The sequence below is a fragment of the Python bivittatus genome, unplaced genomic scaffold (genome assembly GCF_059951505.1).
Source record: "Python bivittatus isolate LINGU-HERP-01145 unplaced genomic scaffold, Pbiv_v1 ctg000840_np1212, whole genome shotgun sequence".
NCBI classification, from domain to species: domain Eukaryota; kingdom Metazoa; phylum Chordata; class Lepidosauria; order Squamata; family Pythonidae; genus Python; species Python bivittatus.
Genome location: NW_028277113.1, coordinates 24,311,682 through 24,338,429, shown reverse-complemented (window position 1 = coordinate 24,338,429; position 26,748 = coordinate 24,311,682). Strand labels below are relative to the sequence as shown.

The 26,748-nt window shown below is 36.9% G+C and overlaps 1 protein-coding gene across 1 annotated transcript in view; it reads left to right on the top strand.

The window, feature by feature from the left end:
* ZNF407 (zinc finger protein 407) overlaps positions 1-19,625 on the top strand; it is a 388,214-nt gene extending 368,589 nt beyond the window's left edge. The window contains exon 9 of the mRNA XM_088130851.1: positions 17,244-19,625. Coding sequence (XP_087986977.1) covers positions 17,244-18,598 — 1,355 coding nt within the window. The 3' untranslated portion in view covers positions 18,599-19,625. The remainder of the gene's footprint in view (positions 1-17,243) is intronic.
* The last annotated feature ends 7,123 nt before the right edge of the window (positions 19,626-26,748 follow it).

The following is a 26,748-nucleotide window of genomic DNA, read 5'->3' as shown; positions in this document are numbered from 1 at the left end:
AACAGCCACCGTTTGGATTACCAATAAAAGTAGATCGAGACCATTTCAGGTAGTTCTAGCGTTGTGCACCCCTAATCCTTTGCATTTTCCCTCCCCAACAAAAACACGCTGAAGAACAAAACATATGGCATGTACAAATCAGAGGCACATGACTGGGTTTATTCCCCAAGCTTGTGCACATCATCCCCACTTTCATGAAATGGCTGTGAACTACAAGAGCATTCTGGGTATTGTCATGCAAATGAGAGCACCAAGCACACCACTTTGCTTTAAAATTGCTCTGCCATGACAATTAGCTTTTAAAACAGAAATAGATGTTGTCTAGCTTCTGTGTGTGACCAGTTTTCAGCTAGGATATGGAGAAGAGAGAGGAACCTGCATGTAACACCCTGATTCAACTTTTCAGTGTTCAGGTTGTCAGAGGACAATAAGCTCCTGCATGAAAGAGTTACCTCTGCTTATTCTTTGCAGCCTACAAATCCAAGGTGCTTGTCATATCAGTATACATTAGCTTTATCTTTGTCCAGCGCTGGAATTTCTTGTTGAAAAAACAAATTGGAGAATTGGAGAGGGCCATTTAGACCACTGAGTCAACCAACTCCCAGCTCACTGAAGGAATCTGAATTAAGCTTTCCTGAGAAATTTCCTGAGAAATGTGTCTGAACACAGTCAGTGAGGTGGAGTTCACCACTTCTTTGAGTAATGGTGCTTACCATGAGGCAGTTGTTTCCTTGAACATTCAGTCAAGAATCTACCCTGCTGTAGCTTATATATATCTATTATACTATAAACTGCATTCTGGCATAATAGAAAACAAATCTTGCTTTTTTTCTATGTAGCATCCTTTAAGGCAGGAGTTTTCAAACGTTTTCAGGCTGCAGAACTTGCTAGTTTGTTTGTTTTTTCTTAATCCCTATACTCCTGATGAAGAGACAAAGCTCTAGTGATAGAAAATTGGCTGAGTTCAAGTGAGCTGTTTTCTTTTGCCCTTAGTCTCTCATGGAACCCTAAGGTTCCATGCATAACAGTTTGAACAACCCTGCTTTAAGGTACTTAGAGAGAACTATCATATTCCTTTTCTCAAGGGTAAACATTTTCAGTTATTTCTATGTATTTTCATAGGACTTAATTTTTAAAATATTGACTTCCAAATCTGTTCCAGTTTGTCTGAAATGAATCCTTCTTTAGTGCCCCAAACCAGACATAATACTCAAATTGGGAGCCTGATCAATGCAAAATAAAGTAGGACTAATACTTTCTATGATTTAAAAACTATACTTCCTTTAATGCAGCTTAAACTTGCATTTCTTTTTCTTGCAGCCATATTACACTGCTGACTCATATTCAGTTCACAATCAATTCATAGATTTTTTAAAAAAATTGGTACGATTGTCAGTTTCTATTATTTCTCATCCTATAGCTATGCATTGGATTTTTGTTTTCTAAGTGCATAACTTTGCATTTTTCTCTGTTAAATTTCATTCTCTAACCTATCAAAATCATTTTGAATTTTATTTTTATCTTCTGGAATATTAACTATCCTACCCAATTTTGTGTAATCTGCAGATTTGATAAGCATTCCTTCTATCCTCTCATCCAAGTCATTAATCAAAATGTTGAAAAGTGCACGACCCAGGCCTGAACTTTGTGGGACCACTAGAAAACCTCAATTTAGTTTGATGAGGAACCAATGATAAGTACTCTGTATGATTGCCTTCTTCTGCCATCTTTTTTTTCCCTCTTCTTCTCAGTGGAATTGTTTATAAATTAAGGCTAAGGGAAGAGAAAATAGAACTATTGTGTATTAACTATTGTGTAGTCTGGCTTCTCATTCTGTGCAACCTTTCACATAGTATCCATTTAGTTGCAGACTTGCTGAAAATACTGGCTGAGCCTGGGGAAACTTTGAACTGTTTCACAACCATAAGGCCTAACGTTTTTCTCAGACTTGTTTTCTAGAACACAGTATTTTAGAAGAAGAGAAGGCCATTATATACACTGGACATTTTGCTGAGATCCTTTGCCAACATTTTGATGTTCCCTGCCCCAAAGGTTTCTACTTCTGAAACACCAAGCACTTGTTCTCCCTAGCTCTTTGAAGGTGTTATATAATGAATTCCTTCTTATTCAAAAGGAATGTATGAGCTTATCTTTCTGCACTGATAACTGACTTCATGAGACTGAACTCTCTGCCACCAACAAATTTAGACCATTCCGTGGTCAACATGATAGTTCAACTCTCCCGCTGCTAAGGAATCTATGCAACTGCAGATAGCCCATCTGGATGTGGCCCAAACTGACTCACCATTGTCAAATAAGATGCTTTGCAGAGAGCTCTGTATTTCTTGCAGATATGTGCCACACCTTATTCAATTACTCACAATCAAGTTAGGAACCAGCCAAGCATGAAGCAGCTGTCATTTGGGGGAGTACTAGAAAGAACACTCTTAGTGCTTGTATCCTCTCAAGGACCTTGCCATTGTCTGCAACTATTTGTACACTTGAATCTGTTCAAAGCAAGGACCTCTCCATTTGATTATGTAAGTTTAAATAATTCAAATTATACACTGAACCTCTTTAGGTACCATTATTGCTGAAAAATAGACTTGATGGACATAACCAAAGGGATTAGGCACATATGATCTCTCCTCATTGTAATAAAATCCTTAGCAATCATTAGATAAATCCTTTGTATTTAAGAGGTAACACAATATTAGGAAGAGAAAGGGGGTTAGAGAAGGGAACCCAAGTTCAGAAAAGCCAAATTAAGACTGACATGGTTCAAAACTAGTCCAGCTTGCTGCTTTCATCTTAATCCTTCCCTGGCTTCCAGTTCCTCTCACTCTGATTTTCCCATTTATCTTGCAAAGAAGAATGAGAGAGAAACCAGCATCAGGGAAGACTGGGAACAGTAGAGGTCACCTTCAGCCTTGAAGTGTCAAAATGGGCTTGCTTGTCCCTGATAAATGCCCTTTATCTGCTTCTAGATAATGGTTTTCCTTTTATTTAAAACCTTTACAATTCCTACATTTATAAAATGTGTGTGTTTATGTGTGCACGCATGAACAGTGGAAATGCAAGGAAATATACTGTCAGTGCTGGGATACCATAAACTGGTAGTCTGTTTAGCACTGTATTTCAAAGTTGTATGCCTAAGCCAAATTTCCAGAACAAAAAATAAGGAGGTGGGGGGAGGGAGCAGCCTCAAGTGAGGGGAAGCAATACATAAATATTAAGCTTAGAGCCTCTTTTACCTGCACTAAACTCAGCAACATTTAAACTGAGTGTTTTAGTGGATCTTGAAATTAAATTGTATGGACATGCTTCCTTCTCTTGCAACTATTGGATTTGTGTGAATTTCTTTGTGAGACTTACAAAAAAACCTGAACATCCTGTCTTTTCTTTTCTGGCTTTGAGGATTCATCTGAAACAAATGCATATCTATCTAGAGATTTCACTGTAGCCAGCTATTTTTCCTCTATGCTTTTGAAGATTATATAATGTGATTTATAATTTTAAGCCTTTAGGATTGCATAGGCTAAAAAATCCAAATAGGGATAAGCTGCTATTGACAATTTATTAACTAATATGAGTCTTTCTATGAGGAGAGAAATTTTCCAGGATAGGCCTTTAAGTCTGATCCAATCCAGGAGAAATGTTTTTTACATACTTGTTTACAGCCTAAATGTATGGATTATCAGTTTCATTTACATACAGCAAATACTTTTGTCCGTTAAAAGAAGGGGGATTCCTTTCTTTTAGTTTGCAAACTGCCAAGAAAGACGGCAGCTACATCTAGAAAATGGTATTTTTGCTGAAGGCTTTTGTGCTACTTATGATGTCATCTAATTAAAAATGAAAATGTGTCATTGGAATGAAAGAACAAGAGAAATCTATACAGCATAGTGTTTAACTAGAATTCTAGGCAACCAGTTGATCAAATGGAGCATACTAAAATTTGGGGTATTCATAGACCTACTTGGCAGTCCCTTGCCCTCTTGCACTTCAGCCTGTAGCTTCCTTTGTCTATAAGCATGATGCCAAGTGACAGTAGCTGAAGTTTCCTAAAAAGGAAGCATGCGGTATGACAGATCCATCTGTGGCTGGCTGCCTTCTGAAACAAAAATGCCCAATTCTGTCATTACTGCCTTTTGTTTCTGCACAATACTTTCCGTGTGACTGTTTTGTGAATGCTTGCTAGTAGCGTCCATAAGCTACAATTTATCTCACTTCTTGCCTTATTGTGCCCCTTGTCCCCAGTTATCATACTGGCTTCCTTCCCAATCCATGCTCCTTTCTTGTTTTCTGTTAAACCTACAAATGCTTCTAGCAGTCTTTCAAGTTAAGGACTGCTGTTCTGAAATACGCTATATGGATTACAGATCAAAACAGACTGCACTGAAACATCTCATCTGCTAAAATAACATAAGGGGGTGGTGGGGGGCTTGGCTTATGTTGACTTCAGAAATCCATAAACCTGTAATCATATTATTACATTGGTGTCACTTTCTATCATTTCCATGAGTGGGTGGTATTCCCTGCTTAATGTGCAATGTTTGCATTTGATGAACTAACAAGTTTACATATGGTTTATTTAAATGCTTTAGAAATCTACATTTACATTTATCAGGAATAAGATTATTTGAAATCATACAGATTCTAAGTACATTTCAGTAAAATACATTTGAGCTGAAGTGGCTAGGATCAACCCATATGGATCTACAGATCTTCAATGTAATTTCTGTGGTTTTTAAGGGAGACAAAAGGAACAGTGATTCTTGGTAGTTTTGGTGAGCAATTGTGAGAGAATCAAGATCCAAGTTTTTCATTCCGAGGATAAGTCTATGAATATAAAGAATGGGGAGAAGAAAAAGAATAGCAAGAGGGTTGCTCTAAAAGTATTTCTGAAAAAGAAAGCCCACCTATCCTAGTCTGTGCTTTAAGGTTAGGAACTACACCTTAAATTCTGCCTGGGAGTTTACATACCCACTAGCTCAGGTGTATCCATTTCACAGTGAAGTTCAGCTTATGTGACCAGCCATATTCTGTGTGGTTTATGGTGGCAGCAATATTAATACACCACAAGACCTTCTTCTTAAAGCAATTGTGGAAGGGAAAAATAGAGGAGAAAGACTTTTCTCAGCAGGCAGTACCTTTGATTTCAGTTTTCTGGAGGCTGCTTTAGTGGGTAAGGGATATGCTGTCCTTTCAAAACCAGTTGGAATGTCTGGTATGGGGTCTGAAATATCACAAGCAGCCCCTCATTTTATGTACATACATAAGCTAGAAACAGTTGAGTGGTGTTGTGTAACCTCTGCTCATTATATTGAATAGAAATGATAAATCAGCTTTGTTTGATCAACTGTATTATTTGTGAGATATTGATTTGCTTAGAGAGTGCATTTAAGGATTAAAATGGTATAGGACCAAAAAAAAAAAAAAAATGATTTCAGTTTCTGTGATTACAGTCCCAATTATAGGGAAGTCCCATACCATAATGGAAAAGGATTTTTTCCCCCCTAGAGCAAAATAGCATGATGCAATGCACTAACCTGATTAATATCCATGACTATAAGAAACAGAGACTAAGTATCAATGCTTTAGAGCAACTGTTTATGTAGATAAAAAGGAGAAGAAGGGTACTGATATATTCAGGTTTGATCGACAAAACATACAGCCATGCAGAATGTACTGAAAAGTAAAGTCATAAAAAAGTCTTTCACCTACTATGGCATTAAATACATACTAAAATAGTATGTTTGGTCTAGTGGTTAAGGCACCAGGCTAGAAAGATGGAGACTGTGAGTTCTAGTGCCGCCTTAGGCATGAAAGCTGGCTGGGTGACTTTGGGCCAGTCACTTTCTCTCAGCCCAACTCACCTCACAGGGCTGTTGTTGTGGGGAAAATAAGAGGAGGAAGGAGTATTAGGTATGTTCGCCACCTTGAGTTATTTATAAAAATAATAAAGGCAGAATAAAAAAATCTAAAAAAAAGGAAAAAATCCTTTAGCAAATAGAACCTAAACATCACATTCTCATTTGAGGCCTATAGAGTAGATTGAATAGTTGGGCTGCCTGTGTCCTCCATTTCTGTGTCTGATGCATTTTTTTAAAGGATTGATAGATTTAATAACATCAGGACTATTAGGAGGACCTTATTACCAAAAGAAGTTAATTCTGAACTTTTTGAAAACAGCATTATTTGGTGACTGTGTATCCTCCACCAACAATATTGTTAGATATTTTACCTAGATTTCTGACAGAAGATCTTCATATATGTTCATATAGTTCTTTCTTCTGCAGCCGCTTTTTGTTGAATTCAAGCACGAATAGAATGAAGAGAACTAACACAGAGAAGTCAAAATAATTCAACAAGCAGTAGCATACTGCAAACGACAACACATTTAAAAAATTGTTTGAGATAAAATATCTGTTGTTTAGTTGTGTTCAACTGGAAACCCTGTTATCTCCAGTTAAAATTTCTAAGACATCGAGCACAGTCGAAATAAATTGCTAAATAGTGTTGAGCATATGTCAGTGTTAACGAATGTGTTTAAGCACCACATTTCATAGACTGGCAGTGAAAAGATGTGACAAATTGGCTATCCTTTTTTTCATTTGATTGGCAGCTATTCCTAATGCTTTGTCAAGGAGCAAAGCACTGCAGCAAAGCCCATGTTACTGGGCAACTTAGTCCAGAACACACTGTTGACAAAAGTTAATCACGGGGCCATTGAAGTAAACGTGCTGTTTTTCAGGATAAAGTCAGGTATCAATTTACTTTTTCAGGTTGTTTCACAAATGCAGATAATAAATTCATAGCTTGATGAATATTGGTTTGTTTGTGGAAATGTGCATACCACTACTATCAAAACTGTTCTGGGTTGTTTACAGAATAATCAGATAAAATATAATATATAGCACAACTGCTATCCCAACACAATAATCTTCTTTTAAAAAAAACCAAGGACCAGACCCTTTCACCAACCTGGCTGTTACTTTCTGTACATTGGAGTCATCTTCAAAGACTGTGTTGCAGTAGTGTAAGTATCCACTGATAAGGACATGAGTCGCTGTCTGCAGGGCTTCATACATATATGAACTTATGTAATGACCACTCATGCTGGGGATATCCAACAGTGATATTTGCAAGACATTTGTTCTAGTTTTAATATCTGTTAATCTGGGCTCGTTTTCTCTCATTACAAAGGCAACTTCTCAGGACCATTTCACAACCTGATATTAATTAGAGGTCTCCCTTACTCACTAGAAAGTATATCTATATCTTTTCTGCAAAGGGAACAGAAATATTGCATTTTTAAAAATATTTCAGACTTAATTTCAGTGATTGGTCAGTCTTCCACATTTTTCCTAATTCTTTGAATTAAATCCATAATTAGGAATATTACAAAATCATTATTTGGTTTGAAGATTTATTTTATCACATGAACTTTCTACATGATTTATAGCCATTCCAGGGACATTATAAAAATATATAGGAGAAGGGAAAGTGTAAACTGATAATAAGGAGCCATTACAGTACTGACTTACATTTTTTTAAACAGGTGTCCTTGAACATTATTACTTGATTTTTAGTGTAAAAAAAGTGTTCTTTTTACTAATCAAAGTAATCACCACTCAGATTTTCATTATTATTATATGGTTCTTTAGGCTACTCCATGAAATTTTGCCATCTCAGGTAACTGAACTACATCTTCTGAAAGATACTCCCACAATCATAAAAGAATAAAAGTCTTGTATAATATGTCTTTTCAGTTTTACTTTTCTAAAAAATCTTTGTGCTCAGTCTAAGCATGCATTATAGCTGCAGAAAACCAGAAAATATGCTTGGTCATATATTTTTTATTTATTTATTCTACATCACATTTATATAGCCGCTCATCTCACACAAAGTAATTCTGGGCAGCATACAACAATTAAAATAAAATAACAAGTGAATAAAAACAGGCATTATAAAAAACTTAAAAAGTTATTATTAGAATGAAAACATTATCACACATTTTAAAAAATAGATTTTGAAATATACAAACCCCACGGAAATTAATAATTAATTTTTAATTAATGTTGGGGAAATATGTGAATCATGTTTCAGTTTAGACTACTCCAGTGCTTTCTTATAAAACCAGCTTTGAGGACTCTCAGATAATTTCAGATTGTTCAGAATTAGGCAACCTGCTTATTCTTAAGAATCAGCAGAATGAATACTAATACTCATGATAAAGGGAATTTCTGGACAGTGGACCCAAAATAAAAAGAATTTCTGGAAGTACTAGTTGTGATCACTAATTCCTTGAACAACACAGGTCCAGAATATTCTGAACAACTTTTTTCTCAGATGAATCTATCTGTGCAGTAGGTAATTAAACAGGCCATTGTATGTTTATACACATGCACATATGTACAACCTCGATCTTATTTTTAAGAAGCCAACTGGCAAGTACAGACAACAAAAGATGTTTAGTGATGATGCCTTTGTTCAGAAATTGCATTCCCAGAATGCAACAAGTTCAACAAGTTCACTCAGTGCTGGCTACTTAGAAGTTTCTTGATCTCTTAATGCCCTTTGATACCACTGATCATGGTATCTTTGAGAACTAGTTCAGAGGGTTGGGAGTGGAAAGCATGGTGCTGCAATGGTTCTCCTTCCTTCAGGAATGGTTCTAGGCAGTGTTGATGGGGAGGAGAGACTTAGCCCTCAGCCCTTACTTTATGGGGTACCTCAGGACTTGATTCTCTCCTAGCTCCTGTTAACATCTATATGAAATTGCTGGATGAGGTCATCCATCAGCATGGGATTAGGTATCATAGTATGCTGATGGCACCCAGTTATACATCTCAACCCTGGCTGGCAAAGTGATGCCATTGAAGTTTTGTCTCAGTATTTGGAGGCTGTGGGGTCTGTATAGGTAGCTCAACCTCAACCTTAGCAAGACCAAGTGGCTGTGGAATGTGGGGCCACCTGGATCCTGAAAGTTTCCATCTTTGGTACTGAATGGTGATTACACAGCCCCAGACAGATCCAGTGAGAAATTAGATTCAAGAATGTTTGCTGTCTTTGGCTCTAATTCTTCTGAAGGGGTCAGGCCTTTGCAAATTTACTAGTAGCAAGAAAGAGTTTTAAGTGCCCCATAGACATGACAGATTTAATAAGAATGTCGTGGCAATGTATACACCACATACAATATATTTTAATATTTATAGACAACATTTGCATTGTTTTACATGTACACAAACAGCTGCTGTCGTTTGGCTGTGAGCAGATGTTAGACCTCCAAAAGCATTGCTGATAATTAAAATACTAACAGTGTTTTACCCCAGCTGCAGGTTCTGTTTACTGTAAATCTGATTTTAATGGTGCCTCTGTGCAGTTGGTGAATACTGGTTTGTTTTCTACCAAACACAAGAAAGTGTCTGCAATGAAGATAAATGGTTATTTCCTATAATTTGCTCTGGAAAGATATGACAATACACTGTAACATGCTTCCATTTATAAACAAAGCATAGATATGACTAGCAAGTTATGACAGTAATCGTTTTTAGCACACTAACAAGAAAACATAAGAAGCCAAGTTAAACACAAAACTCCAAATTCTCAGTTGAATTACCCAAGAGAATACAATGCTATCTTGTGAACTATCTGCTAGTTGTCATTGTTCTTGATAGTATAAATTATTTTCATACCATCGTGTATGTATATGATTCTTCACAGAGTAACAGAGATTTAAAAAAAAATTGGCAAATATAATAAGGGCACAGTTTCTATCTGTGAACATAGAACATGCCACAGAGAAGTTGACAGAGGACTCATTAGGACTCTTTTCCTCCTTGATTAGACCCTAGCCAGGGGCATCTGCAGGGACTGTGAAAAATGTTGAGATGGTGGCCACCATGATGCAGTCAAAGTCCTGAGCCTCTTTCTGTGTGCACTGTGTGTATGATGCCTATAAAAAGGGAACAGGGCTTCTACTGCACAGTCATGGATGCCATCTTGACTTCTTTAACCGCACCATCCCTCCCCGCGGACAACCCTATCCTGAGCACACACACGTTGCAGTTAAAGCACAGAATCTAGGATCTTTGTGTATTCACTGATAGCTATCCCACCTCTTTTCAGGTATCTGCCTAAAACTAATTAAAGCTGCGAGTATATTTGCAAGGGTTTTATTTCATGAACATGGAAACCAAATGTATATCATGTTGTGACAAAGTTGTACTCCTTTTTTTCTTTGTTTACAACACACACATCAAATAGGGGAGCCTGGCTTCCAGTTTTATCTTGGAATTAATTTTTTCCCCCCCACTTTGGCAGTGCTGGCAATGTGTACCATCTTTTCAGTGTCCTAACACTACTTTATCAAACCCTAATTTTACCACAAAAAATCATTTTGAAATCTGTCTGTGTGTCTGTCCTTTCCTCTGACTGCAGGAATATCTGAGCTGGAAAGGAAGTTTAGTAGCGGTGCCATCAAGATGCTGTCTGTTTAAAGTCTGTTTCAAATATGAATTGTCTCTTTGAAGAGGCAAGTCATGTTATGCCAGGGTTAAAACTGATGTAATAGTAATGTAATATTTTGTACATTGCCTAGATTTGCTTGGGCAGTTGAGGCAGCTTATAAATAGAACAAACAACTAAGTAAGTGATAGCATGGGAACCGCTTTGTGGAGTTACTAGAAAAGCCTTCAAGTGGCTGCATACTTGCATTAAGACACGCAAAATAATAGAGCTAGTTTTGCTTGGCTTCCTCTCACAATTTCCTCAGAGTGAAATAAACACCTGCTGGCTAAAAGAGCTATCATAGGACACTGGAAGGAGAAATCTATACCAGATTTGCAGCAATGAATTGTTGATATGTGCTGTCTGCCAACATTTGAATTAATTGCTTTTTCAGCAAAGGGACAAGGAAGAAGACTTTTAATCAACATGGTCTAATTTTTAGAATAGTTCTGCTGATGACATTATTTTCCATGCCCTTTTTTTACTTTTTCCTTCTTTTTTATTACTAAAACCATTTTAAATATACATACTTTGTTCTGTTAATTAGTTTGGTGTAATAAAACGAAAAAGAATAAAATTAACCCCTTTGCTTTTTGTAAAGTTAGCATGATTGTTATTATCTCCCCACATAGTTCAGATTTTTAGCCTGTTTTAAAGCCATAAAAATGATATCTTATTCTTTGCCCTTGTTTTATGAACTAGTTAGAAAAAAATTATGCTTACCTTCTATCCAGATTGCTTTGGAAGAAGTTGGGGGACATTGGGAACTACGGTGGGAATAGTTCTTGTGATAAGAATTTTGGAGTAAAATTTCTAACTGCTTCCAGTTCATCTTACAGTATACACTCAGTAAGTGGTCTATAACTTCCCATAAAAACAGGCATAGTTAAAAATGATTAAAAAAATAACACATGGAATGTTACAGTCCTTTGGTATTCCTCTCACTCATCATCTAGCCACAGGGCAGGATTTCTATTTCATTACCACCAGTGGTGCTAGGCAACATATCAAATACCAGTTTTAGTCCCCTGATTTTCTTCTGGCCAAAGGCTTTACAAATGGAAGAGAGGGAGAAAAGGAAGATAACTGGCTTCTTTCTAGAATACTGGCAACTGAGTTTTGGGAACTTTTCATCAAAGGTAAATATCAACGCTGTTACTTCAATGGGTCAACTTATACTGCCTAAACATTATCTTCCATGAAACATTATTTAACATAGATAAGTTTAATAGTTATAATGAACATAAAATGGGGAAATAACCAGCAGGAATAATGTCCTTATGGTGCTCAACATATAAAATCTTTAACACCACCTATGTAGAAGAAAGGATAAATTCATCAAAACATGTTGTTTAAAAAAATCTGCATATATCATTCAACATTCTTTAGTCCTTTTCCTTGATTTTGTTTTGATCAGTAAGTTATACTTGGTCCAGGTGGATGTCTGTTAAAGTATAAAGGAAAAGCAAAAGTAGAGGTTTACGTGCAATATTGCGTTAACCCAGACTTTCCTGATACGTTATGCATTACTTTTGGAGACAAGTCTTTTTAATGCCATCTTTATCTGCTACACGATGCATGAAATCTACTTTCTGTTTTAGAACTGCAAATAACCCTTGACCCCTTTAGTGGAGACACAATGTGACCTTTCTATTGTCATCAGCTTTCATTCTCTTGAAAATTCTATGAATTTTTATTACAAGTTTTTTTAAGCCAAGCTGAGGCTTCAACAAATTACTTGACACAGATGAGATGAAGTTGTTGAAGTAGTGTTAGATAAGTTTTACAGCCAGCATGTGTGCTGCTGAACAGTACAAAGCCAGTGTCCTACAATGTCATACACCAGTAACTGCTGAGCCTACTATTGGATAAATACATCATTTTATGGAACATTGATTGTTCTATAAACCCAATGGAGTATTATGCTCTATGATCAAACCATTTAGATTGTGTGTAGAGCACAGAAAATGCCATATTCAGGATGGTACTAAAAGTGCCATTTGTGTATTTTATGGATGTCATTACAGGGGAAACTTCCCTCTGTAGGCCCTGTTTACTGCAAAATTTTTTAGACTGTAATGACATTTTTCATTCACAACGTATGCCTTCAAGAGAGGGGGCCCTTGTTTTATTTGTTTCATTCAAGTTCACTGCACAAATCCTGTACATTTTAATTAAATGTGAGCTTAACAAAAGAATAAGGTATTTATTCTAAGAGGGTGGAGGACAGGGAAATGAGGGCTGTAACAAAAAATAATATAGACACACAACAGAAAGTACTCAGTTCTTGGTTTCAAAAACACAGCTGAGCTAAATCTCATTTGTATTCTTCATTAATCAGATTAAACAAAGCATATCTTGTCCCATTTTGCTGAGGAGGTGGCCTCTAAACATGAATAGAATGTACAAATAATGATATAATATCCCAAAATATTTCATATTTTCCATTTCTTAAATAATTGCTCAAAGTGCCAGTTGATAAATAAGGACTCTGTTGAAAATACAGAATGTTTGGAAAATAACCAATTCTATGATCATGGTATCCACAGATATGAAACACTTCCATAGGATCTTTTATCCCTAGATAGCAATCTTATATTATTGTATTTTATCAATTTGAAATGTATTTCTGTTCATTTACTCTTTGTAATGACAATCAGCAGCAAGTACAGCCATCTTTGCATTTTAGTTTTATGTTTGTTACAACTAGCAAATATTTTCTATTCCCTTCTCTGCTTCCTACGAGCATTTGTCTAAAATACATTTGTAAAATATAAGACCTCTTTGATACAGTGATGTTTAATAGAAAAAATGACTAGGAAAGTGGGGGGAAAACATGCTTTGTCATAACTAACTCTCAAAACATACCTCTAGAATTACATATTTTTTCTGTTAACTTCCATCCTCTCAAAACAAAGGAAATCCATTCAGCTGCACATATTACATTTACCATGAAGATCACTAAAATTGAACTTGATGTTCCCAATAAATTTTTGGTCCAGTTAAAATTTAAGCCTACACTACAGATTCCCATTAGTTTAACTGACACTTGAACTTCTACACAGCTCAACATTAATTCATTATAGTTGAAATGGGAGAATCTTCAGTGGGTGAATCTTTTACAATCTGATTGAGGCTGTTACATTTTATAGGATCCATTTTTCAAAGCACTACTGACAGCACTCGAAGTTATTAAATTGCTGAATCAAAAGATGGACCTGCAATCGCATTTATGAACTATGATGGAATAGCTTGGGTTGCACTGAGCCGAAGTTAAGATGTTGGTGTAGTTAAGCTTCATCACACCCCTTTAGTGACAGCAGTATTTACCCATGTAGTTTACTTTAATGGTCAGGAAGTGGCCTAACTCACCTCTGGATTCAAATAGATTAAGCAAGCAGTCAGAATGGCATAATTATCTGTGCTGCAAGGAATTTACAGGATAACTCAACCCCCAAGAGACTTCCCATTCAATTGCTGAGCAAAGACTGGACATGCATAAAATCACGGATGCAGCATTTACCTCGGAAGCCAAGGGAGGGAACATATTTCTTTATCTTCTTCTGTTCCTATTCTGTTCTGATGTGGCTCCTGAATATGACAGTGTCACTTCATGCCTGTTCACTCTAAGACTTTATCTGTGGAATTAGTCCAATGGATAATATTGGAGCAGAATTGTGTTTTGATTTAAGACCATATCATTACAAGTCTTATCCTACATCTTGTCAACAAAAGCAAGACACATGTGAAAATTAATTACGTTGTACTATTGCGAAACATGAATCAGTTCTGATTATTTTTTAATTGTCCCCTTGTGTTATATTCTCCCTTCCATTCTTTTTTCAAGCTGAGAATCTTGAGTATGCTTTCCATAGAGAAAGAGACATAAGGTTAATGATACAAAGAACCATTTCATTCTTCCCTACAGTTTTTCCTTGCCAAAATTTAATCCATCAGTGAGCGCCAAATCAATCATGCTGTTTTACTTGGACAAACATTTCAGTCACTTAAGTTTAAAAAACTTTTCCCCAAACAACATAAAGGCTCCCTCCCTCCATGCCACCTAAAATTAGGATGGTATAATTTATTTTTGTATTGCTAATGGTGCAGTCTAGTCTTTCATATTAATAGCAGACACAAAGATATTCTGAAGCCGGAAATGTGTTTTTAAACATAAAATCCTGGTATACCCATGATTCAGCATTTTGATCAAAAATGGTATTGAGATGTGTGTGAAATGTTAGGGATGATATAATGTACATGGTTCATGTTACACGCACATTGAATTTGCTGATGAGGTAACTGCTAGCATTGGTGAGCCATTAATGTGACATAGACTCTGCTTACTGACCAGGCTGTTTTTAATATTAATACAAGGTCATATGAGTTTGCTATGCTGTGCTAGATCACTTTGTTTAGGCACTGGAACCAGGATGTTCCCCGATGAGCAAATAATTTGAAGTAGTTGCCACATGTCATGACTACTATATTAACAATATTTAGCAATCTTAGATAACCCCTTTGTATATATTCTTCAATTTTAAATTCAGCAGATTCATTCTCATTGCATTATGCTATTGAGATTGTGACTGTCATTTCAAGGACAATATTGTAGATCCACAGTAAAACATAGTAAACCAGTTTTTCAACAGTGATAGCCAAATGGAACCTAGGATCTAGCTCAATATGTATATACTGAGGGGTTCTTCATCAGTTGTAAACAGGTTTGTTTCCAGACCAATGATGGCTTCTTTGTGGCATTGATACATAAACCACACACCAGTTTCTGATTTGGCCTGCACACAGTTCTGTGGATATGTTCCACAGTAATGAGTTGAACTGAAAGAAGCTGAGCTGGTAAGGTGGGCCTGGAGATCAGTGATTATCTAACACATGACATTTCCCAAAACATGCACAGACTAATTGTATGTGGAGGGATTCTGTGACATAGATTCATTATACCATGTAACTGCAGTCTTTACTAAACAGTTTGTGATTCTTGTTTTAAACTCCAGCTTGAAAGTGTAATTCTGCCTTTATATTAAGTTTGTCTTACAATACATAAGCTGTCCATTATGTACATTCATAACCACAGTTGGTAACTCTGATTTGGCTGAAGAATTTTGTAGTTGTTTTTTTTTAATACAGGTTATATGCTTTAGTCAATTTATCAGTGCTACTGACAACCCAAATAATTAATTATAGATTAAATAATTGACTGATTTTACTTTTGGGAAATTCAGGTTTAGTGTCCACTGTATAGATTCACATAACTTAAGATATATTCTATACTGTACAACTTTATTAGGGTTCAAATCTCATTGAATTAATCGGTTATAAATAAATGTGGTTAGGATTATACTATACAATTTTTTTTCATTAATTTATCTCCAGATCTAGGGGAAAGATTGTCTTTCAGGAGGAAACTGCAATGGCATTTTTCAAATCTAAATTTTCCCCTTACCTATCCACTTCAGGTTTTGTGTCTGCTTTTGATACTTCTATCCTGAACTTCGGATCCTGTGGTTCAGCCATTCATACTTTAATTTGCCAGCGATGTTTAACCTGCAGTTTTTCCAATTTGGAAATCTCAGAAACTTGTGGTTAGAAAACCAGAATTTAAGCTCTGAAGAAATAGCATGTTTTCTCCAAATCTTTGGAACACATTTGGGGAATTGACAATATGGCAATCATGGTGGTATTAATTATTAATTAATTATACTTCAAATCTGGCCAACTGAAATTCTCTACATGGATTGCTATAAGAGTTTCACCCAGGACACAGCAATAAAAATCTCTCTAGAAACTAAACCAGGACTTAGGAGCTAGGAGTGGAACAGTCAAAAGATTTGGATAGATGTGTTGCTTCTATTGCAGCAAACGAAGTGGTAATAATGAAGATTTCTTACTGTTGAATTAGATAATCTGGCCTGTTGTATATAGCAACCCAGGGTTTAATTATTATGCTTTTCTCCCAGCCTTATCGTAACTGACTTCTTGCTGCTTGTATCTCAGTTTTAGATGTGGAGGACACCTCCGCCATGCCTGGTCTCAGGCTCTTTGCTTCTAGGTTTGACAGTTTCAGCCTTTACAGATGACTAAGATATTAAAATGTTTTTTTAAAACCCAGAAAAACAACAAAACAATAAAGAAATGTATAAAACATATACAGTCTAGTATCCCAGTGTGGTTAACTTCATCTGCAGCTCTAGACAAAACATAACCTTCAGGAATCTTACAACTGTAATTTGCAATCTTACAATTGTAGCTTTGAATCATTTCCTTCAATAAATAAATGAATAAGTATAATGTTTTTGACTCATTTGTTTAATTGGGTTCTCTTTATCTATATGAAGACTTGTGTGAAGAACAGATCACGTTTTAGGTCATATTTATGCAGAAATATTTAAAATTCAAAAGGGTTCACAAACATCTTTGTGAAACTTTTAAGCACCACTGTATATGAATACATCTAGTCCCAGCTGGAAGGAAACAGGACTCCTCTGAATATGAACAAGATTCTGTTCCATTTTGCATATAAGGGTATTTGCTTCACTACTGTTGATACAGAATTTGTCACTGTAGTTAACCTGTACTTAAACCTGAGAATAGCATCTAGATATCATTTGTGTTCTTGATATCTTTATATTGTTTGTATATGAATTTTATGCAATTATTTTAACTGTTTTGACATTTTTAAAAAAACATGTTTTTCTTTCTTTGTTTAGGTATAGTTTCTAAGTCTTATGAATGTCGGCTGAAGGGTCAAGGAGCTACATTTGTTGAAACCACCAGCCCTTTTACTACATCAGCTCTGGATGAAATTTCTCCAGTTAGTGATAAGATCCTTCATGGTATAAGGAGACATCCACAGTCCAATGAACAAGTCCAGCAGGTGATTATTATTCAGGGATATGACAGTGATTTTGCTATTGATGCCTCGGTGGAGGAAACAGCAGCAGCTACTCTTCAGACTTTGGCAATGGCTGGCCAGGTGGCAAGGGTTGTACATATAACTGAAGATGGACAAGTTATAGCTACAAATCAAAATGGCTCTCATGTAAGCAGTATACTTCCAGAACAAATACTCAATGAACAACTGTCAGATGGGAAAACACAAGTTGTCGTTGTTGAAGGCTCTGTAGGAGGAACTGCTATTGAAGATGCTGTTTCCATAGGGATAGCTTCAGACCCAAATAATGCCGTGGTGCAACAGATAATGAGACAAGAATCTTTGGATACATCAGAAATTACCAGAGTACACCAACCTGAGTCTGCCTCAGCATTAGATGCCTTGCTTTGTGCTGTAACAGAACTTGGTGAAGTGGAGAACAAAGCAGACCTCTTGGATAGATCCCAGCTTTGTCACAAAGAAGCATTGCAAATGTCAAATTCAGAAGCAGACGCTGTTTCTATTGATGGCATGACACAGGAAACACAGATGTTCCATGGTGTTCAGGAAATTGAAGAAGGACAGTCCATGGAGGTAGTAACACAGGTTGTACATCCATCTACCATAATTTCATCTCAGGAAAATGCTCAAGTTGCCTTCAAGAAAATGGTTGAAGGAGTCCTCCAGTTTGCTGTTTGTGATACAGCTGCAGCTGATCAACTGATGAAAGAAGGTGTCACTCAGGTTATTCTGAATGAGGAAGGAACTGTGCATATGGTAGCTAGAGAAGGATCTCAAATAATAATGCAAGAAGCTGACAGCCATACCCTGAGCATCCAAAGTCAACACATGGATTTGGTTGAAGCAGATGGAGAAATTTCACAGATCATTGTCACAGAGGAAATTGCTCAAGCAATGGTTCAGGATTCTAACAATAATTTCTCTAGTGGTGCAACCCATTACATTGTAACACAATTACCACAGGAGATTGAGAATGAATCTAGAGTATATTCACATACTGTGATAGAGAAAGAAGAAGCTCAGGAACTTTTGCAGGCTGGCACAGTTATAAATTCCAATAACGTATCTTCTAATGGAAGTGCTGAACAACTAAGTAGCATGCTCATTTACACAGAAGATGGTTCACAAACAGCTATTATCCAGGGCCAAAGAGAGAACAATGAACAATAAAGGACATGACAGTACTCTATCTAATAAGCCCAACAAGAGAAAGAATTAAACATCAGATATATTATGTTTTATTTTGACTTATAAAGCATTCCTGAATAGTATTCCTCCATTTTGCTGTTCAATGCATTTTATGTGGTGTTAGCATCACCATCTGGGAATGTTATACAGAAAGGGAATTCTCCTTGTTTTTGCATGAACACTGATCAGACTGTCACTGGTTATAGATACTGAAAAATTTACAAAATAAAATCAGAACAAACATAGATGCAACTACCAAGATATCAACTGAATTATCTTCATTAGATAGTTTGGGTTATTTTGCTTATCACCTCTTCATTATATTTTGACTTTCTGATAGCTTTATCTTTCTTGTGATTAATTATGTAATTTGACTTATCTGACTTTCTGTAGGGAGAGCAAATTAAATATGCAGGTACTCATATCACCCAATTGACATAGACATTGACAATTTATAGATTAAGGCATTCTACGTATGCACTAGTTTTACATTCCAAACTTGTATAAATACACTCCAATTGTTTCTACTCAAAATGCAGTGTTCCCAATGAAGTAAATTCATGGTGTGATTGAAATGCCTTTTTTAAAAATACATTTTTTGTGTGAATTCTCCCCCCACTGGACATCATGAGATACCTCTGAAATCAATCCTTGTGGACGTATTAGCAAAAGGAAGTCACTAATGCCTGTTATGTAATCATTGGTGGGATTCCTTTTTTTAAAAAAACCTAATATCCTTCAAGTATATACCATTTTGCAGTTTGTTTTATGAATGAGCTTTGTAAACATTTGATGAACCTTTCCATCAAATGTTAAGTGAAAAAAGTTGACTTTGATCCATTTCTTGCTGGATCAGAACGTTGATTATTTAGTTGTGGATAAGTTCTGATTGTTTAAAGTAAGTTCCTGCTAAAAATAAATATTTTTCTGCTATGAAAACTTCTGTTTTTCCTTAGGAAATGTAAACTATCATATATAGGGGGACAGTTGGTTCTTTACAATAAAAAAACTAGCATTAAAAGGTGTGTTGTCATTTTTAATGTTAAGCTTACCTGGAAATAGGTCCCACTGAGTTCTGTACAGACATGCACTGTTGATCAATACCCAGAGCTGGCATTAAGCAGAGTTTATTACAGGTTTGCAAATTTGTGACCCACCAACTGTGTATGTGGGGCTGCTGAGTGCCTGAAGACAGCCTTGGTTTTACATTTAGAAGCAAGCAGAAAAAATGTCACAGATTTACAGAACTCATACGAGGCATCATGATTACTCTCCCATGTCTATTTGAGAAGGGAGGGGGTGAGGGAAAGTGTTTCTGTCCCCATTTGGACTTATGACTTACAGGCTAGGAGGGATGAAGTAACTGAATTAGTTCAATATAATGTGTTGATTATCTAATTTTTATGATTCAAAAGTATTGGGCAGAAGACACATAAATGATGCTTCAGATTATCAAAAAGTCAGAGTGCAATTGTCTCTTCTAGAATTACCTGTTTTAACATATATTTCTTAGGTGCTACAAGGAGCATGTGCTTGTCAGGGTAGCAGATGTGTTGTTGTTTTTATTTTCCAGGTTAGATGTGTCAGATCAGCCCAAAAAATAAAAGGGGAGAATAAAATTTCAAAAAAGACACTGAAACTCATAATTAGCCAAGTTTAACTTGCTCATTCTTCTTAAAAATGACAGGCCGCTCACTACTTATTAAATACTGTCTTCAGCCAACAGTGACAGGATCAACTCCCGTTTGTTATCAGGATAAAAATGACCTTTACAAAATGATGGCCTTCTGCAAGATTCTCATAGGTACTCAAAGGAATGTTTTTCATTGAAAAGATTTCTTCTTGATCATTTTGCCTGTTAACTGGAGCCCTCTGGTCTTAAGGCTTGGATGCTAATTTTTAGCTATGCTCAGCCCTGTATGGCTAACCTTTCCACTGCAATACAGGGTGTTGACACTGACATGCTGCAGTTTACCATTTGTGATTTATTTAGGATAAATATGTCTCAGGTGGCATTTAATCCTTCATAAAACCAGTGTAGCCTGCAGTGTCAAACCAGCAATCACATTGTATGCACAATGAAAAGAGCAGACCTTTGCATAAATGAAAAAAAAATATGCAGAAGTGTTCATTGGCTTGGAAGTGCTGAGAAAGATTCTCCAGAAACCCAGATTATGTGTTTCTACCTTTTGTTTTTCTGTATAGCCCATTTGCTACCACCAATCTAGAAAAAAGATCTTTTCTTCAGCCTACATTTCTCTATTAAACATACAAGTATCAGGAATTAGGTTCCCATTAGTTTAACATCACCCAGTGAAAACTCTCTGGATTTGTTAGACAGAAACAAATCTCCTACAAACATATTCATGAAGGACACCATGTTTGGGAAGACGGTAATAGTTCATAAACCATCAAGCTGCGCTTCTTTATCTCCAAACATAATCACTGAATTGACCACTCACAGAATATTTGATCTCCTCCCCATACTTTGGCATACTACTAAGCTTCATGTCTTAGTTACATCTTTCCTTCCATTATAATTCTCCTCTGGGGTATCAGGAACAGCACCAAACCAAACATCTGGCTATCAAGGCCTATGGAAGGCTGCATCTGAACCTAGCTGTAGAAGACATATTCTTCCGTCCTGCTTCAGCTGAGGGGTGTGGGCATGGGCAGAAATGCATTAGTGAGTCCTCAGCATGGCAGGAAGAGAGATCTGGATCTAAATGAAATCTGGGATTTTGGGCTACTTGATAAACAGAGCAGCTCATGCTCCTCAGGCTATGCTACCTAGCTACTTTCAGGCATCAAATTGGATTCTATATGTAACATCATGAAACTCCTGAAGTCCCAGCCTTGGTTTGATTTTAGAGGGTTTTTTTTCCAGGAATCTAAACGTAACAAGCATTTCATTCAATAAGTTAGAAAATGAATTGCTGAAATGCAGTTTCCCATAATCCTAATGCAGGTGCATCTATGGTAAAATTATGGAATATTTTATTTTAAAGTAGGTCTTTTTCAACATGCATTTCAGCTCAGTTATATTGTGATGTGAAGAAAATGAGACACGTTCATACTTACTCTGTACACTGGTGTATACCTTGACTTCTTCTGAGCTATACCAGGGCCTACATCAAATGGCAACAGGTAATTTTAGAACAAGTGAGATAATGGATTATAGGGGTAGTTGCATTTTGGACTGCCAATTCCATCAGCTCTAGCCAGCATGCCCAGTAATCACTGATTATAGTAGTCCACACTAACTGGAAGACGCCACATTGCCTATCCATAAAACAGTGGCTATGTATATGCACTGGATTTTTGTTCATTGTAGTCAGCCATTCTCAGTACTATAATTCCTAGGCTGACTTAAATGAATAGCATCTTTTCTCCTAGTAGGCAGAAGAAACAGGAAGTCCTGTCAAGTATCTGTAGCCATTCCCCATAACATTTATAGCTTCCAGCACCATGTTTTCAGCCATGTTTTGCAAGAAATGTCTCTTGAAAGCAAATTCCTAAAAAAACATAGATTATTTTAACCAAAACAAAATAAAAGCTCCAAGCTAAATGATATTCTGTCTCTTATCAGCAATAGTTCACCATGGAAGTTAGATGAACTGGCACAAAAAGCCAACATACCAAGATATATGCACATGGGGAATTATGAACAGTGCTGTGAGCACTGTTGTCATTTATAAATGCTGCCTTCAAAACAGCCAGATTGATAGAATGGTCCCCTGAGAGATGGATTTGTTATGTTTTCAGACACCGTTGGCTCAGGAAGTTCTTCACGATGAGCCTTCCTGCCTCGGGCTGGCTGAAGCTTGTATCTGAACTATCTCCTGCTTTGAAAAACCAAAGGGACCACCAGCTGGCAGCCTAAGCCACTGGCTAGTTGGAGAGAGAAGACACAAGACAGCCCCCAACAACGTCAACTTTTTCCTCAGCGTTCTCTACTTTTTTCGGAGCAAAAGTGCCATAAAAGAGCCCAGAGGACCAAAGCTTATCCCGAACTAAGACGGAGTTAGTTCTAGTGAATAGATTATGTAACAGAAAAGGGTAATTCGTTTGGTAACGTGAAAAAGAAGAAAGAAAAGTGGCATTTTCACCCCTTCTTTTACTCTGCAGTATTAGCTCATAATTTCAAATCGCACATGGCTCACTTTAAACAGCTTACCTCTGTTCCATCTTGTTGAACAGAACAATTCGTTTTCTGCTCCTCTAGGGTGATATCATTTTATATGAAGAAAAAAATTAGCTCAGATGGCAGTTATACGTTTCGGAAGCACCTTCTAATCAGGGATTGGTGATTCATTATTAGCTGCAGCAGGCGATCTATCTGACATGTAAGGGGGAAAAATTAGCAGCTGTCACTGCATGATGAGTTAATTTCCTGATAGGTCTGACACTGAAAAGCCATTTGAAGACATGGAGATGGCTGATGAGAAAACCTAGCGCTGCTTTATAATTGGACAGAAAGAAAGGGCATCAAGACAGTACAATTTACAAGGGAGGGACCTAGGCTAATCTACAAGTGGGGACAGCTGTTTGTTAGAAGGGGGGCTTTGCAATAAACCATCTGGCTAAGGGGCACCCAACCATGGATGCCTAATCCTTTGAAATGGATGCCAGCGATTTCCTTATTACTGTGTGGTGTTGTTTTCAGTGGTCTGCAATTAATGTACCCCAAATATCGGCCTGGGGTACAAGCTTGAAGTTGGGTTGTGTGGCTGACACAGAATCTGACATTTTAGTGAGAGGAAGAGATAATTAGTCTTGTACAATTTCTGCTGCCGCCTTTAATTAGAGCAGTGGGTATCAGTCACTGAAATGAATCGAATCAAAAACAAAATAGAAACAGGAATAGAAATAGAAAAAAGTCGACTGTACTGCCCTCTATACATACTTAGCTGAAAATAACGCCTGCCTGAAGACAGACTTATTTCTGATTAAATATGCTTTCACCTACAATATAAATGCAGAAGATATCACATATCAGTATATGATAAAGAAAAATGTTCCAGATAAGGTTATCATGTGGTGGATTTAAGCCTTAAGTTCCCCATCTGCCTGCTCTCTGGAACATCTTAGCATGGGAACTCAGATTGGCCCCAACCCTGCTGGCCTTCCAAAAGCACTGGAAACATGACTGTTTCCCTGGCATGGGGAGCCTGAAGCCCGGGTGGGTTAAAATGTTGTTAAATTATACTGCTTTTTACTCTCAGATGTCATTTTTGGATGGAATTATATTTTGTACTGTATGTTTCAAGATGTTATATTGTGGTTTTCCTTTAAATATTTTTCGCTGCCCTGAGTCGCTGTGGCAAGAGAGGTGGCCATGTAAATAAAAATAAATAAGTCATACATCCCTTATAGGACATTTTCAATTGCCTTAGTGCAATTCTGTGTATACTTTCTTGGAAGTAATTCCACTGAGTTCAGTGGAGATTTATTTCTATTTAAGTTTGTGTAGGATGCTGCTAAGTCTGTGTGTGGCTGGAACTTGCACACAACAACACACACGGTGATTATTAATGTTACTATTTTAAATGTGTGACTCCTGGTTTTTGTTTTTTTGCCTACTGTTAGTATTAAAATCTCATGTCCAAAAAGTTTTTGCCCGCTGCAGACATAACTGATCGGTGATTATGGCATGGGTAAATAAATTTGCAGAGGGAACTGTCAACCATCGATCTATAACCCTAACCCTAACCCATTTGGTGGGGAAAAAAATGTGAGACAGCGAAATAAGCGTAATCAATTGGTGCATAAAACTCACTGTTGGGCAAAAAAAGGAACAAGAGACAAATTTATTTTTATTGGTTTTTATATTTTTGTCATTGATTTTGTACCCTGCCCAGAGTGCACCAGGACTGGGACAGGATATAAATATTATAAAATAAGCAAATAATAAGGAACACACACACACACTCCACACACAAATGCACCCACACACTTGCATGTACTGCACAAAGCATTAACTCCCAACACAATCCGCCCAGTGCTAGAATGTTGCTTGTTGTTCTCAAGATGTTTCTTGCCTGTTGTGGTCTTCATTTCCATTGCAGTGCAGTAAAGGCCAAAACATCAGTACCACATCACCCTGTAACATTTCTCCTCTTCCTCCAATGTGATCAGGACAATGTTAGAGTTGACACCATGGTGAGAACAGAGTTTGTGAATTCCTTTGAGTACCCTTCAAAGATATTTGAAGGAATGTCCACAGAATGTGTCCTAGAAGAGGCACTAAAAATAAGCCCTCTCCCAAGTTTTTAAGAACTGTGCCCTTTAGTGACTCTTCCTCCAAGTGTGTGCTGCATGGTAGAAGACAGTTCAGTTCTTTCTTCTCCTTACCAGTGCTGAGTCCACAGCATAACTTTGAACAAGGGCAACTTTTGGGCCAATCCTATGCATGTTAATAAGGCTACATCCAATAGAACTTATGAAGCTTAATACTGCTAGCTGTGCATAGCAGTCAGCCTTAGGTATGCTTTAAGATATAATCACATTAATATTTGTTGATTATTTTCCAACATTGCCCTGCTGTTACTTTCCAAATGACCTCCTTGATATTCCTGCTGCTATGATTGTGCATATGATTAGGTAATCATCTTCAAAGAAGAACACAAGGACTGTGCCAAACTCATTTCCTTTCTATTTCTTTGCAGTCCCACATAAATGCTGAAGCATATTAAAATTAATTCATTAAAATCGCTGAGATTGATGTCACCCGCAGATGAAATATGCATCTGATATGTAGAGATCTATACAGACAGAATGGAACCCAAGAGTTGTGGAAGGCTCACAACTCATCATTGGCACCCTTGTCTTGTGATTGCTTTTCAATAAATAAGTAAATAAAAATCCAAAACTACTCATTTATTTATATTTGCCTTTGTAGGATGGTCCTTTCAGCTACAAAAGTGTAAGGAATTTTGCCAGAGCCATGCTGAGTTGCTTCAATCTGGCACTGCATTTTCTTGTCAATGGAGCAATGGAACAGATTTGCATTTTCTATTCCATATATGCTACAGACTGCTGGTATTTCAGCAGCTCTGGAATCCAGGTGTCCACCACCAAGGATGATTTGATTCTCCCTGGTTAGGAACATCTGGGCATCACATCCAACTTTGTCAGTTGATCCTCTTCTCCTCTGCTATTATCTTAATGCTGCCTGCATTTATCAGACTTATCTGTGGTGATCTGAAAAGGCTGTGCTGCTGCCTGGCTTTTCGGCTGATAAGACATTCCCCTCAAACTCATTTTTGTTCTGGAAAATAGCCCTGTGAAAATTCCTCTGATGTGCAGTAAAATGTATGATATTTCTATCAGAAACATAAAGTATTGGGATCCTCTCTAGGGACAATTTTTATTCTGGTGAGTCTACTGAAATGCTACAGTAGAAAACACACATCCCTATTTAGGTCTGAACAAGATTTCAGTGAGTTATCATCCTTACTGATGAAATCCAAAAGGAAAAGTGACTTGCTTTTAAGTGAATGCCCTGAACTAAGTTTATGGCTGTTTTAGGTAGGCCACGGAGAACTTTGCTCTCCTGATTCTGTTAGATTCCAGCTGCCAACAATTCAAATCTGCAATCCTACAAGTGTATCCAAGTCAGTCGATGGACTCATGTAATGTGAGACAATTATATTTTTTCCTCAGGTCTCTGGGTCATAGGTTCTGAATAAACTACAAAATTATAGAAATTCACTATGTTTCATAATGTGGTAGTCCTCTGAAATAAAAAGAAATGCTTTCTTACCATTTGGAGGAAAGAAACCAAGCTGATGATGAAATGGTCTAGACATAATCATCTAGAATTGTCTAGCCTATAATTGTCCGCCATCTTTTCTAGATGGCTGATATTCATGGTTATATTTTGCCAAGGGTGTTATCTAGTCACTTCAGCCTGATTCACATGAATTGATTGTTATAAAGTGTTGAAATGCTGTTCCACATTCCTTTGGCAGTCGCAACTGATATTACTAAAATAGAAGCAGAATATCTCAGATTTTCTTTCCTTGCATCAACTGGTCTACATCATAGGATTTGAGACTTTGCAAATAGGCCTTTATTACTGCACTCTTAGATTCACTAGAACCCATCTTGGCTGTCTGGCTATATGGCAG